This window comes from Botryllus schlosseri, chromosome 13 (genome assembly GCF_051294905.1).
Source record: "Botryllus schlosseri isolate E-star chromosome 13, Bs_hap1, whole genome shotgun sequence".
In the NCBI taxonomy this organism is placed as follows: Eukaryota; Metazoa; Chordata; class Ascidiacea; order Stolidobranchia; family Styelidae; genus Botryllus; species Botryllus schlosseri.
Window position 1 is genome coordinate 20,583,376 of NC_137248.1, and position 15,924 is coordinate 20,599,299.

General features: G+C 39.9%; 1 protein-coding gene and 1 non-coding gene across 6 annotated transcripts; both read right to left on the reverse strand.

Moving 5' to 3' along the window:
* Nucleotides 1-3,063: 3,063 nt before the first annotated feature.
* LOC145454337 (uncharacterized) lies at nucleotides 3,064-8,529 on the reverse strand. Of its 5 annotated transcripts, none has more exons than XM_080332330.1 (8): nucleotides 7,721-8,529; nucleotides 7,261-7,419; nucleotides 6,949-7,183; nucleotides 6,818-6,886; nucleotides 6,457-6,756; nucleotides 5,210-5,366; nucleotides 4,765-4,853; nucleotides 3,064-3,337 (listed from the first exon to the last, which is right to left on the reverse strand). In XM_080332330.1, the coding sequence occupies exons 3-5, from the start codon at nucleotides 7,049-7,051 to the stop codon at nucleotides 6,623-6,625; spliced, it is 306 nt and encodes a 101-aa protein (XP_080188456.1). In that variant the 5' UTR covers nucleotides 7,052-7,183; nucleotides 7,261-7,419; nucleotides 7,721-8,529; the 3' UTR covers nucleotides 3,064-3,337; nucleotides 4,765-4,853; nucleotides 5,210-5,366; nucleotides 6,457-6,622. The 5 variants fall into 5 exon arrangements, with proteins under 5 accessions (XP_080188456.1, XP_080188452.1, XP_080188455.1 ...); XM_080332326.1 differs by having other exon boundaries at nucleotides 6,812-6,886; XM_080332329.1 differs by lacking the exon at nucleotides 5,210-5,366 and having other exon boundaries at nucleotides 6,812-6,886.
* A 1,304-nt stretch (nucleotides 8,530-9,833) lies between these two features.
* On the reverse strand, nucleotides 9,834-9,923 carry Trnai-uau (transfer RNA isoleucine (anticodon UAU)). The gene is given in 2 exon segments: nucleotides 9,834-9,869; nucleotides 9,886-9,923. It is a non-coding gene; the product is annotated as a tRNA-Ile (tRNA).
* Between the last annotated feature and the right edge of the window lie 6,001 nt (nucleotides 9,924-15,924).

The window sequence follows — 15,924 nt, forward strand, 5'->3', positions numbered from 1 at the left end:
CGACGTCACGAATTTTCAAGTGTGACGTAACAGTTGATTGTCATGTATGGCTCTTCGGGAGTCGAGATGGAAAAATAGGGCCAATATGGCTCTTCGTACAAAAAAGGTTCCCGACCACTGTCGTATTGTTTGCGGTAAATTCCGCGGCAATTTCATTGTAGTACTGCGAGTTGTTTATGAGTCATGACTTCCAGAATATTTTCCCTACTGATATTGGTCCACCAAATTTGATGAACCCTGGAGCGCGGTAGGGGAGATCTCGTGCCCTAAATAGCTACTGGACACTTTAGCCACTATGTTGAATATATCAGTGTTTCCACACTTGGATGCAGATTTTGTTAGCTGAACAATTTGTGCAATCATTGCTAGCAGTTGTACGGTCTCGAGTTTCGGTATTTCATTGTCATTGCTTCTGGGTACAGTGCTCACGGGGTTCAATGACACTTGTGGAGATGGTGATATATTTCCACATTGAAGATGTCTAAGATCGCCATCGTTTTGTGCTGCACGCGCGCCAGGGTCGCGACCTTTCTTACTATTTTGGGTAGAGGCTGCCTTGCGTGCGTACGAGACTGCACTGTTTTCACTTTGAATATGTGGTGTTGCTGGTTGCGTGCGAATGAAAGTCCTAGCTTCGTCATATGTTATGTTCGCGCGTTCTCTGACGACCTGAATCTTGGCCTCTTCTCTATACGTCGGACATCCTGCGTTGGCGGCACTGTGCGATTGATGGCAATTAAGGCATTTCTTATCATTTGGACAAGATTCGTATTTGTGGTCTCGACCCCCGCATTTTGTGCAACTGTGTTTACCTCTACATGCTTTCGCTGTATGTCCGCATCGATTGCAATTATAGCACCTTGTTGGAGGCGGATTGTAAGTATGTGTTTTGAAGCGCAAATACCCGAAGGTTACATACGACGGAGTCTGCTCGGAATCAAAACCTAGTAGAACAGTCATACTATCCACAAGCTCCTTATCAGACCTCCTTTTAAGTCACTTCGTGGACGTGACCTGGAAAGAGTTCAACTCCTCTAACAATCCGATATATCAAAGGGGACGCCCTTTATAACACATCGGGAAGCGTACGGCTTACAATAATCACGAATCGAAGCCTTGATCGGTATGCTGGTTTGTGTGACGGTGTCCTTGATGTGGTTACATTCTAATATTTGTTTTACCTGCCTTTGATTGTGCCTTTAATAGCAATGTCTCCTGACGGTAAGGGTTTTATTTCGTCGTAACTGCCTATAAGGGAGTGCAGAGCCCTGTTTACCTGGGTGGGATGATAGCAGGTCATACGTCTACCTTGTCCGGATATTATGATCTGAAGATCGGTTCTACCTTCAAGAGTGGACTGTTGAGGTGTATTTACGGCAGCAGTCACCGATTCGGCTGCTGAATAAGATGCCATGGTCTGGGTTGAAGTATTTTTATCATCACCTTTACTGGCCGGTTGGGCGCAAGAGGCTGTGGAATTTCTATTGTTAGCCGGTCGGAAGGTTCGATGTTCAGGAGGGGTGGATATAGAAGCATATCCCCTTGCTGGAACCTTAATTTTTGAACGCGATGTGCTATCGTCGCTATCAGATGAGATGGGGTCTGCGCCGTCCATCTTCTACCGCTACCTTAATGGGAGTGAGGAGGCAACGATATCAGGCAGATATAGTCTAGAGCTGACACTACACTACACTAGTAAAAGGAAAGATCTTACCGTAATGAAAATCCTATTGTAGAACATCTTGCTACTCGTGGCGCAATCCACTAATTACCTGACGCGAACAAGAGACCTCCGCACTCGGCGAGGGTCTGAAGCGAACGGATCACATGATAAGCACAGGCGTTACATTGCCCAAGGCTGTGGCGAGATAGCATAGTGGTATAATACACAGCTGCAGCACCAATGGGTTCGAGTCCGTCCAAGGTCGACCCCAGAATTCCTACCTACGAGTTGGAGGTTTATAAAGTCTCCTCCTCGCCATCTCATCCGTGGAAGTAGTGTCTTATAAAAGTATAGAAGTGAGCCTGCAGCTACGGAATTAGAATGAAGAAAATTGGCCTAGTAGTGACATTAGTAGTCCACAAGCACGACGAGTACCTCAAAACAAACAAATATTGCCAAGTCCATGATATCACGTTGCCTGACAATAGTTTCGGTCTTCTGGTCTACACTAGGGAAAGTGCAATAAACCTTTCATTTAGACAACATCAAATTTAGAAGCACATAAATTATTCATTGATAAACACATTGACAATGATTTAAAGACGGACGGACGTTACCGCTTATGTAGCAAGTGCAGAATATTCGTTCCACATTTAATCAAAATTTTATACCCATTCATGTTCCGTTTGCGAATATCAATACAACCTGTCGAGTGTTCAGTTAGCCTCCGGTATTTTGTCATTTTTACCGATGACATAGCCAAATTGTATAGTGTAATATCTACTAACTATACTAAATTGTAATGTTATTCAAACACTGTCAAGCACTTCAGTCTCTTCGGCTGCCCAGCTATTTCTGCGCAGCAATTTCTGAGTTCGCTTGTCACACATGTACGCTGTTATCTCGGACAGATCTGAATCCCTGCAACCACCATATGTCACAACTGAACAAACGATAAAGACATGCCATTATTATGATACGCACCTTAAACGTCTTATCAGTAAGCGTTCATAGTTCTGATCGAAAGGACGAGCATAACCCAGCAAACACAAAACTTATTAAAGATATTTTTTAAACATCTTCCATGGGTTCAAAAGATGTCCTTCAATTATGTGCAAAATATATACATTTGTCGACAGAAATGGATATATATAAGATGTCCTGTAGGACATCCTCAAAGATATCCTGATGGACATCCTCCAAGATAACCTGATAAACATCCTCAAAGATATCCTGATGGATATCCTCAAAGATATCCTGATAAACATCCTCAACGATATCCTATATTATATTTTTTGTACAACTCGACCCTGTGTGACCCTGAACCCTGGTTGGCTAAACCTGCTATATGCTGCACCTCACATATGAACGAATACGAATCGTCAGTTTTACAAATCATGTATGGCTTTTTGTTCTATATTATACCAGTTCAAAATACAAAAAAATGCACTGGACTAGACCTTGACGGAAAATTGCAATAAAAATGGATGAAGAATGAAGGTAAAATAGCAATCCGTGACACAACAATACGTTAGCAAGAATTGGGCCTTGATACAGAACTGTGCAATCACTTCAGCAAATATTTCTGCATTGGCATTAGTCCATGTTATCGGTATCGGAATCATCAGCCTCCTCGATAACAGTCTTGCTCCTGTTTTCTCCTTTATCGTCATCCTATAACATAAATGAATTGATTACTCTGAGCCAGCTTCAAACATCTCTTTGGTGAACGGGATACTATAGCTAGCTGTACACAATGTACAATGTACATATAGTATGTTGTGCACCTATTAAAGTTGCGATGTCAAAACATTAAAACCAACGATACAATCAATTCATGTTGCTCTTAAATTATGTACAATGACTTCAAGATCGGACATTTTTCGCCAACTCCAAAGATTAATGTACTGCGCTAAATCCATTACGACTCATTGCGCTTATGCCGTGTACTTCCACAGGAAAAATGCACTTTAGTCCTAGTTTAATGCACACCCTTTCAAGGGCATGTGACTTATGACACTGCCGGAATAATCGGTAACTTCAGCATCAACTTGCTGTTATTATATAATCGAAATTATTTTTGTTGCCGTTGGTTGTCATTGCCGGGGGACAAAAGTCACCGTTTCCACTCCCATTTTCGCATTGTACATTGCGACACCATACGTGCCACTACATCTCATCAGAGTCGGATGAAAGCTATATGTAGCCTATCCCTGAGCTAAGTTATAAGTTACAAAATTTTCAATTTATTAAAAAAATTAAATAAATTTTTGAATTTTGCTGTCATCCCTATGAAATTGTAAAAAAACCAATGCATACCAAATTTGGCGCAATCCCAACCAGTAGAGGCGAAGTTTCAAAACCATAATTTTGTATCTCAATAATTTCACTTCTACACGTTGGAATTGAGCCAAATTTGCCATGCCTCCAGTTCGCCACCGAAACAGCCGGACCAGAATAGTCAGACCCAATGTTCCCTCTACTTTTTGACGAGTCTGCACACACTCACCAACTCACTGCGCGGTCCCTTGGACAGCAGTGCGTAACGACTAAAAAATGACATCGCTCCCAATTTTTTTTTGTGTGCAGCTTGAATTTTCTGTTCGCAGAGACCGTGTCAGCACTGCGCAATTGCGCATGTGTGCAGCTTAGAGGGAACATGGGTCAGGCCATTGCAATCTGACCCCCCCCCCCCCCGCGGTACAAATGCGACCAGTGGAGGATAAACTTGCTTCCCGTGTTGAAATGTGAATTGAAAGGAGTTTGAAATGAGTGATTGATTATATGCCCAAAAGTTTTGGTGACATTGGTTCCACCACTAAATCTGAGCAAGTGCAACGAGAGGATCAAAAATTTATGCAAGACCGACAATATTGACAAATTTAAATATTTACTACAAATTTTTTTAAATTATATTACGTCAAAGTTGCATTACGCGATTACAAAATAACTGAAAATATCATGAAGTTTGGGAACCACTGGTATAGTGTTCTGAAGATGAATGGTAGCAGAGCTTGAGGTAGCAACGATTCACTTACTGTCAAATAACATGATAAAGAGCACAGCTGTCACACAGACGTCAACTTCATAAACAAAATTACCTTTCAAGTTCCAATAACAGTTAGAAATCCACCCACTTTAACTGTAATTGTTTGATTCTCGACCGTAGGATGAGCCACTTTACATGCTCCTTTAAAGATAATATAAGTAGATCAGGGGCGGCATTACAAAACAATGCAGCAAATCGCAATCTGCACCAGCGGTAACAATCTCCCTCGAATGCGATTACCGCAGTGTCAAGATTGGTATTTCAAAACATTCCAGACCCAACACAGAGTTTCACAATCAATGCACTTGTTTGTGATTTTGCCGTGTCGGATCTCAGTAAAAGATGACTTCAAACGAGGGCTTATAAGGCTGTGTGGTCAGCAACAATTTGCAATTATGCTTTCACAAAAACGGAAATCAAAATACCATACCTCGGTAAAAATGCTCTACGTTATTGAGAGTTTTGTAATGGCGATTGTAATATTAGTAACAACTTACGTTTAATAGTCAAATTTGGAAAAATATTTTTCAGTTCATTTTTGCTTTTTCGACCCTTCAGGCTGTAGAATTTCCATACATCCTTTACAGCTATGCTGGTCATATTTCTGGCAGTTGAAGACAATTGTTGACCCGGAATTCCATTTGAAGCATATACCTGTAGTAAAAAATACATTTGATGATAGTGGTTTGTGCCAGAATGAAAATAACTTCCATCAGTTCAGTTTATTATTAAATTTTAGGTACTCAATTTAGCCCAGCACTAACAAGGTTAGATAGACATCAATTAACTTGAAGGAAAGGTATTTGGGGTACTGCATAGCTTGTCTTGATCGCTGCCTTCCAAACAGTTGCGGCTTGGTGAAATCGACATATATATATCGGTTTCGGCCAACATGAGGCCGTACTTTAGGGATGTGTAGATATCCCTGCAAGGTTTCCTCGCCATCGAGCTTTTTGGAGTCACACTTCGAAGAGTCACATGCTAGCCGAAACGTCATTGTCAACTTCTTGGTGTGTCGTGACGCGACGCCGAAATGCTGATCTTTGTAAATGAAGCGTTTCTTGGGGGGGGGGGGAGGGTTACTCGTATTAATATCAAGAAGTCTGGCCACAATAAATCACACGAAGCGCTAAGAAAATTTCAATGAAGTTTCCTAAATTATATAATTTAGCTTAATTTACAAAATAACTTGGGGCCTTCTCGAAGTGGGGGGGTTTAGGGTGCGGCCCTGTGTTTAGTGTTCCTTACCGTCTTTGCATTTCTGCTTTCGGCGGTCTTTTTTGACATGCCCGTTTATGGTTCATGGATGGTGTCTCATAGTAAAAACGAGCACTTATTGACTTGATTTACGAAATAGGCATTTCGAAACGTAGCCTATCACGAAACAATTTGAAGCACAGACCGTGTAATGCGTAATGTGACAATGCCAACAAAGAAGGTTTGAACTAAATGGAAAGAGTGACTTATTGTGATTTAAATTGTTATAACATACTTTGCTACATTGACTTTATGTTGAACATGGATCACGCATGCGAGTTTGCGAGGGACATAGGCTGGGTAACCGCGGTATATTTCCGTTCCGGCCCAGTTTATAAGCTTACGGTTTAATTTTCAAAAGTAGGTTTTGTGTTTTGAATTTCAAGAAATGGACACGCGGACCGCTCAGAACGGTTTGCGGGCCGCACTTTGGCCAAGTCTGAGTTAGATAGTCCGGCAAAGTTTGCTCTAATCAACAAAATCATACCAGTTCAGACTTCTTGCAATCACAGTTAATCGAGTTCTTTTCCAGTTGTTCCAGATGAGATAAGGTTTGACAGTGGTCTTCAATAAGATCTTCCAGCAAGATTGGGGTTGTGGTACTGTGTTTTTTTTGAATCGGTGATGATGTGACCTTTACTGAGATCCATCATCTAGTTGATCTGCTTGGAGCTGAGGTCCATCATCTGGTTCATCTTTAACTTCAATTCTTTGATGTCTTTACGCATCAAAGAAATTGAGTGGTCACTGTATGCAGATGTTGGAGTTGATGGTGTGCACGGAGCAGCTAAAAAATTATTTGAGTATAAGAAAGCTGGATTAATCATATGTGATAATCTTACCATTACTGTGTGATAGGCCTCGTTGTTGACAGTCAGGATTTTTCAGTTCAACATTGCTTACAAATGAAGGAGCGTCTAGAAAACAGAGCGACTCTATAACTCAAATTCGAGAATGAATCAAAGTGTTACGAGCTTACTGCACGGGTTAGTTCCCTGCAACAGGCCGCTACATTCAATGTTGGAATCATGCTGTCCTTGAACACTCTCCGCATGATGGCAAACTTGCATTGCAAGCATCATTGAACACAGCACCCTTGCTTGTCACACTTTTATTGCCAGAATCAGGAGATGGCCGCATTCTTGGAATTGGTATTAGCATGCCTTGTGTCTGAATACTTGGATTACTTTTCTTCTTTGAAGGAAACGCATCATCTACAAAGTATGAAAATTTATATATGAATATTCTGTGTACAACATATTAGGCAGAATAACAGAGTATATACCGATACCTTGATCATCAGTTGAAACAGAATCATCCTAAAATTTTTTGAGCGGCTGACGTCTTCGTTTAGACTGTTGTCGTTCTTCATCTCCAGACAATGAAGAGGAGGGCAAGCTGCTATTGTCCACAACTTCCTTCATGTCAGTATAAGCCTTCTCCCATACATCTAAAACAGATGGATAATATAGTTGGCAAGGTCCCAGATTTGTACACACTACTGGATATTTAATAAGCGCAACTATAGAATTACTCAAATTTGAAAACTCGCAACTAACGACAGGCGCTCTTTAGTTGTTTGGAAACCATTACGGTAGTATTTTTCCAAATGTGCATCTAGAACTAGGGGTACGGTACTGAAAAAACCGTTCGTTAGTTGTCCGTCAACTAACTAAATAAGCAGTCTGGACAAGTCTGAAATGATACTTGGTAGGCAAACCGTCACAAATTATGAGTTTATACTTACGTACTGGATGAGCATTTGATCCGGATTTTCCACAAAGACCAATTGCCCTTGTCATGTTTTCGTAGCTTCTTGTTTTTCGCCTCATTAGTGGCCTTCTTTGCTTTCGTCTGTGCTTCCATTATCATATTATATATCTGGGAACTATCAAGTCTTGGCTGAGCCCACAAGCGCCACACTACACTATTATAAACAATAGTACAAAAACATTCAATCACAATGAATGATTTGAGCGACCACCATCTGATGATATTATATAATCCAGTACTGTCACAATAGCTTATGATATTCGCAAAAGTGCAAACCAAGTTCTATATACTTTGTGACATTATACCATACACCATATACCTATGTTTCATATTAAGCATATATAAATTACCATGTACAGTTCAGTTTTCAGCAATCCTCTGAAGGAATATGGTTAGTTGAGCCTCAAAATACCACGATTAATTCCAGAACGCAACTAAACCAAACATTCAACTGTGGCTGTAAGCCGTCATTACGAGAGCGCTTTGTCTGCCAAAAATACATTTCGCGCCGAGACTTGTGTTCGCGTGGGAGAAATGGCCTCTCGTTTACACTCCGGATCAGTAGCCGGAGTCGTAGCAGGATTTCAGCGATACAGTACAGCCGGACTGGATGCGGATTCTGAATTTGTTTCGACAGTCGGATTTTAGCAAGATGCTTAATTATAATCTTAAATACCATATCATGATTTTGGCAGAAGTTTGCTGGACGCAGAACTGGAAATTCTCCAGACGGATTTTGCGGACTTTCAAATTGCTACCTAGAGCTGGGCTAATATGATATTGAAGTTTAGCCTACAAAATCGCAAGAAACAGCGTGGCACTAGTTGGAACAGTCGGTAGGGACTCTATAGGTGACTAAATCACCCTATAAGAGTAAAAATTCATTATAATCTACCGTACATTTATAAACGCCACTCTACCATAATAGGAAGCAATAATCGAATTTGATATTCCTCACAAATGTATTTTCAGCATTCGACAAAATTTAGCCAAGAAAAAGCTGTGCTTCAGCACAAGGTATGCACAATAACAAGATATATTCAAGTTGTGCTTTAGCACAAGGTATGCACAAGATATGAATTGGACGATGCTGGACAGGAAAAAGATATATTTAAGTTGTGCTTCAGCACAAGGTATGCACAAGATATGATTTGAACATGACTGGACAAGAAAAGGATATATTTAAGTTGTGCTTCAGCACAAGGTATGCACAAGATATGATTTGAACATGAGAGGACAAGAAAAAGATATCCTGACAGGTTCAAAAGATATCTAGTGTTTGCTGGGAAGTTGAGAATAAGTTCACCATGAACTTTCCCAGGAATCTATCCGTCTCGGTCTCTCTCAAAACATATAGGCCTACTTCTATTTCAGAGGGGGTGGAAGTCCAATCGGTATTTTCGGGTATGGACGTAATTGAATATTCGAAATATTTCGCACCCGACGATAACTTGACTATTCAATGATCTGATTGCATGGAGAGATCGAAATCAAATTTTTTATAACAGCCTCTCCTTTAGTCGATCCTATAAAGGCATATGTATCCACGCTGATTTCACCTCTGCAATTGACGATACTGTAAAGGTTTATGAATGTATGTTTCATTATCGTTGGCGACGAGTGAATCAACTGAAAGTGTACTCCAATGTAATTTAGCTCGGTACAATAGGCGGATAATGTACCCAGTTCTCAACTTTAACATGCATGTGGATCAAACAAACCAACCAACCACCCACCCACCTCATATTTTATAACCAACGGATGTCTGAGGTTGTGGGCTAAAACACTAAATATAGTATCATTCTCCGTGGTACGATGAAGAAATATACTGAAACTTTGATTCAGTAGATCTCAAATACAAGGGTAGTTGGTTTATCATATTCACTAAAAAGCTTCAAATCATGTCTACTGCATAGCTAGGCTATACGTTAAAAACAGTGTGAACGCTGCCAAAATATCTTAATTTTACTTTCAAAAGTGGTGAAAATCTCCCGGATGGGATATCATTCACAACGAGTTACTTTTTCATATCTCTGTACGCTCTTCGTAAAACATTTGTCGTCACCGTAGGTCACAAAAGTAGGAAAGAGTTGCTCCAGGCGAGGCTCGAACTCGCAACCTCCGCATGTCCCCGTATCTGACTTATAAGTACGGCGCGCTAACCGATTGCGCCACTGGAGCACACGTTCCACGATGGGTCCAGTGTGGATATGAATGCACACAAATGGTTAAATCAGTGGTTTTCAAACTTTTTTCGACACGCATCCCTTTACGATGGTGAAAAATTTCGCGCGCCCTTTATCGTGATATCAAACAATATTAAAGATACCAATCAGAATGCTAGGTTGTCCAACGGGTAGTATGATGACATTGAATGTTATGGCTGTTGATGTGAGAATTCTGAAATATAAAATTTGGATAATATACAAAGCAGTAAACTTGTGACGCGGGTAATTATTCGTTAAGGTGATTGCGGCTTCGCGCCTCTTTCAGATGCTTTGTCTGTATATTCTCACCCATGGCACACGAAACGGAACCTACCTCATACTGATATCGCGGTATAAATTGATTACAACATTCTAATCCAAATCATGCATGCAAATAGGAACTTAGGAATGTATGCACGTAGGCACGCAGGGTTTATGACCAATGTTCCCGCTAAGCTGCGCACGTGCGCAAATGCGCAGTGCTGATACGGTGTCTGCGCACAGAAAATGTAAGTTGCGCACAAATAATCCAAAGTGATGACCTTTTTTTAGTCGTAACGCAATGTTTTCCAAGGGTATGCGCAGTGAGTTGGTGAGTGTGCGCAGACTCGTGAAAAATTTGAGGGAACATCGTTTTGAGTCAGGTTCTGTTTTCGTGTAAACCACTCCCAGATCTATATAGCAGCCAATTGCTATATATTCATACATTAATACGCGTATGCGTGCGTATAGCAATATAGCTTCATCTGTATCGATAGAAATTCCGTATTATGTAGGCTAGTTCCGTATATTTAATGCACAAGTCCATGTAACTGAGACTTAACGGTATATACATATATATTTATTTTATTCGAATTTCCTTTTATAACTGTTATCAATGTGGCGCACAACTTTGGATGAGATAAGCGCCAATATATTTCCAATTGTCCATTTTATTTCTAATATTATTAATCATGATATCATTTTAAAAAAACTGTGAAGAATGAAAAAAGATATGGCTGAGAAAAGAAGAATCAATGACGAGAAATAATTATTCTTCAGAATGAATGATTCATTGACGTTGATTTTCAAAGCTGCTCAGATCCCCACCAGAGGCAGGAAAGAGTCGAATGAGGGTTTGGATCGAGTTACAATTGCACATTTTCTTATTCTACACCGAAATTTAGTTCCAAACCCTGCCATATACCTTGTTCGTAGCATGGAATGAAAATTGTTTTCTCAAGATGTAGCCTCGTCTCAACCGGAATGTTGTTTCGAATATGCGTGCAAGGAACCAACAGTATAAATGCAATCCTAATTAATCATGGTCACTTTTCCGTGTAATCATAATCGACTAAGGCTGTGAGATGTTGCTATAATCGTAATTGTAATTACGTGCTTCACAGATAATCGCAGTCGACTATAGTGATGCGGCAATGACCCATATCTGATATTTCTCCGCGCCACTCCAAATCCTGCACTGCCCATTTTCTTGGCACAGAAGCCTGTCTAATGGATAATCTACTGGCGTTAATCATTGTAAATCATTGTGTAAAACACTTCCCCCGACATTTTAAAACGTCCAAGTCCGATCCAAATGGAAGATAGCAGACACATAAAACAGGAATAGCAACATAACCGAATAGACGTAACAACGCAAGGAAAACAACGTACGAACCCAACAGCGTAAGATATACAATTAATTATGCGATGTCGTAAATGACCAACAATTGGTGGGTCGACAACGCGTTATTTAGTGTTGGAATAACATGTCCTCGACAGCTGATTACGAAATATCGTTAAAATACAAATGCAAAAAAAGTTAACAATTTATATTCGCAATCACTCACATCTTGTGTGTATTATGATAGGATAATATGAAGTTGAAAGGGGCACTGCACTCTAAAGTGATGTGATCTCAAATTGAAAGGCAAAACGAAAAAAAAAATTGCCGTACGGTTTTCTTCAAAACGCCACATTAATGGAGCTGCAATTTATTGAAATTTCCACAAAAACTTCACGCTTCAGCAGTCACGCAGAGATCACGCTTTATATAGTTGATATTGTTAGCCGATGTTATGAAGAAAATACCGGTATGTCGTACAAGCCAAGGTGGTTTAGATACCGCGTTCAATGGAAGATAATCAGTCAGGAGATTTATGTCAAAATCAGGCCTAACGTATTCTATTTCTTTAGGACAGAAATAGCTCATGTCTAACAAAGTTTTATACATAAACAATGTTTTATACATAAGAATAGGACATGATCTATTTCTTTCCTATCACCTGAACGGGAAATTCGGTTACTTAGAAGCCACGATTACGCTGGCTGTACCTCGAATGCGTGATCCAGCTTCAAAATATAGGCAATACAGCAATTGATGAGTATGAGTAGTAATTAAAGTCATAAGAAATAACTCTTCCCATATGATTTAGTTCAAACCTTTTACATTATACGGTATATGTTTCAAATTGTTACGTGATACGTTTCCAAATCCGAGAATTCGAATAACTATGTTCAGCAACAATATATATCGCTAATTATGACGTAACACAGAAAATATACAAAGTTAGGAAAACGAGAGAACTGAAGCGTTGGCATGGAGATAGCGAAGCAAAACAAGTTAATGCGCGATTTTCAAATGATACACAAATTCTTTCTGTTGGCATAGACTAGGTTTGCTCATAGTGATGATGGTGGACTCAAGAACAGACAAATGAAATAAATTGCGACCCTTAGCCAATATAGAGAACATGTCCTCGTGATAGTTAGCAGCACACGTATGATTTTCTAGTAAATGTTTGCCTATAGAAGATTTTTGACCCATGGCCTGGTTATGTTCAAGAACAAGCGGATCGTTAAGCTGCGAATTTGAGATATAAGATTTGACAGACGGCGGAATGTGTTCTTTGATACGGTCCTGCAACCGTTTGGAAGTTCTCCCTACGTACCGACAATCGCAGTGGCACTTGAATTCATAAATTACGTTGCTTTGTTTTATAGCCGGGAGAACGTCCTTTCGGGTTGCAGGAAACATTGGTATCGTGGTAAAAACAACATTGGTTTTCACCGCTGGATAACAGCGGTAGACTGCTGAAGTTATCTGTTTCTCAAATCGATAAGAAACCGGGCCAATCCAAGGAAGATGAATGTACACATCCCTATTTTCACGCGAAATTACTTCGGGGGTTTCTTCTGGTTTGGTATCATTCCAATGACTTAACTTTTTACTTATTGCCCGCTTAATAACATACTCTGGGTATCCGTTGTCAATGAAAATTTTACGGATGTAGTCAAGTTCATTATTCAATTTGACCTCGGAACAAATCATCAACGCCCGGTGAACCAAGGTGCCGATTAAATTGATTTTACGACTTTTTGGGCTGAAAGAGCTCCATCGAAGGTAATGACCCGAAAATGTGGGCTTCCTATAAACGGAGGTAAGGAATTTGCCATCCCGTTTCTCCACAAGAACGTCAAGGAATGCCAGGCGATTGTTAATTTCTTTTTCCGACGTGAATTGCAATGCTGGATGTAGTTTGTTTAAATTTTCCAGGAAACTATCACAGTCAGATTCATTATCGAATATCACGAACGTGTCATCGACATAGCGATGGTATGATAAGGGCGGTTTAACACAAGAAGAGAAGAGCTTATCTTCATGAAATCCTACAAATATATTGGCTAGAATAGGACCCAATGGTGATCCCATTGCTACACCGTCAGATTGTCGGAACATGATATTATTGAAACTAAATTCAACAGAACACACAGCGTTTCTCATCAATTCAATGAAGGTAGCTCTCGAGAAAGGAGGGGGTATTAGCTTACCGTTATATAGAGCATCAGCGCAAATATTCAACGTCTCATTTAGTGGTACGTTGGTGAAAAGGCTCTTTATGTCGAATGAGCCTAGGAAATTATCGCGCGCGGATAGCTGTGAGCGACGCATCTCATCAGCGAAGGTAAAAGAATCGCGTACGCAACGCGTACCAAATCCCTACTTCAGAAAACAAGTCAATCAGTGCTTGCGATGACTATATGACTCATCATATCTATCACCGATAAAGGAAGAACGGGCATGTCATAAAAGGAAAGCGTAAAACAAAAATTCAAAGAAGGGTTAGAGCACTAAATATTTGCATACTGGGGATAGGGGAATCCCGTCCTTTTAATTTTTGCAGAGGATGTCGCTGTGATTAAGGATTTTAATTAATGTGGGTCTTATGACAAAAGCACGAAACACTCGGTAAGGGTACGGCGAATTTCAGAAAAGCTGCACTCTTCGCTCAAGATCAAGGCTATTTAAGCTGCACGCTGCTCGGAAGGCCGCGACCAAGACAATAATAAGCTTTCTACTATCGCATATACATTTCGGTTCAGTGGTTCTAGAAATAGATGACGTGAATGCATCTGAAGGGGGTGCGAAGCCGCTCTTCAATTTTTTTTTCGCGCTTCGCGCGATCTACCTCCCGCTTATACCCGGTGCTCCGTATTTTTTCCGAATCTTATATTTCAGAATTCCCTCATCAACAACCATAACCTTCCATGCCACCCAACTATCTGTTGGGATTAGTGGCATTCTGGTTGCACTTTTTAATATGTTGTGATATCATGATAAAGAGCGCGAAGATTTTCACTATCATGAAGGGAGGCGTGCCTAAAAACGTTTTAGAGCACTGTTTTAGAGTCCTAATAGAAGAACGTGAAGAGGGGTTTAAAGAATGTTAGAAATGTATCATGTTCAACATTGATTCGAATCATGATGGCAGATAGATATTTCTTCAAATAACCGTCACTTACACATTATTTAACATCAACACATTCTTTAAGTAGCATTTATTAACAATGTAATTTAGAAATAAAATTAAAACACGGCAGAGAATATATAGCTAAAAATTTTCATTCGGCCCGCCAACGTATAATTTACTTCTCATTTGGCCCGCGGAGGAAAATAATTGCCTACCCCTGGGTTAACGTATATTATGATTGTGCATGCCACAACCACTGCGCTTTATGATAATTTCCGGTGCTGTTCGGTATTGATAACACTGGTCTACACGATTTTTGTGCCAGGACTTCTTTGGGTAAATTATACCTAATTTGGCGGCGCTGAATACGAATCTGAGGTTATTTTTGCTCCATCACGTCACGTTTCTCAAATAATATTTATGTTGAATATTTCTACTTTTTCGGGATACTCAAGTAGACTTTGATTACTTGCAGTACTTACTGAAGTGGTAATGTTTTACAACTACTTCAACATCAACCTGAACTGTATTCTGGATGAACTAATTACTTTTTCAATTTGGTTTTTGTAAAGTAGAAAGTAGTTCAGTGATAATATTGCACCACTATCATGAGGTAAATTGTCATAAGAAAAGCGTAAAATAGCCAGAGGTGGTCAGTAACGAAGTACTTCTACTTTTTCGAAGTCCTCAAGTAGTGTTCCTCTACTTCTGGTACTTACTCAAGTAGATCTGATTTTCGCTACTTCTACTTCTACTTCGTAATATTTTGTGATCTACTTACTTACTTTTCGCTATTTTCAGTTTGTCAAGTAGAAGTAGTTCAATCCTCCAATAAGAAAGATAGTCTGAGGCAGAGGTCTCAAACTCAGATGTGCTCGCGGGCCAGTTTTCCAGTTTTGACGACGCCGCGGGCCGCAGAATTTTTTATAGGTATTCTATGTCTTTTCAAGTAGGCCTTATTTGGTGGGAATGAATTGTCCTATTGAAAGTGAGCCGATCCAGCAGACTGGCAGTAAACACACATCGTCAAAATGTGATTTACTCTTGTATCAATTTAGGCCTGGCACGAAAAGAATCATCACATTTATACCTATTTGAATAGAATTGTTGTTGTACTTGATTAATTATAAGATATAGACACCATATGGATGGACAAATGTATGATGCCATCATAAAAGCTATCGGGTTATATTTTTGCAGCTACTATGAATATTTTGAATTTAACAGATTGATAATAGAGACTGA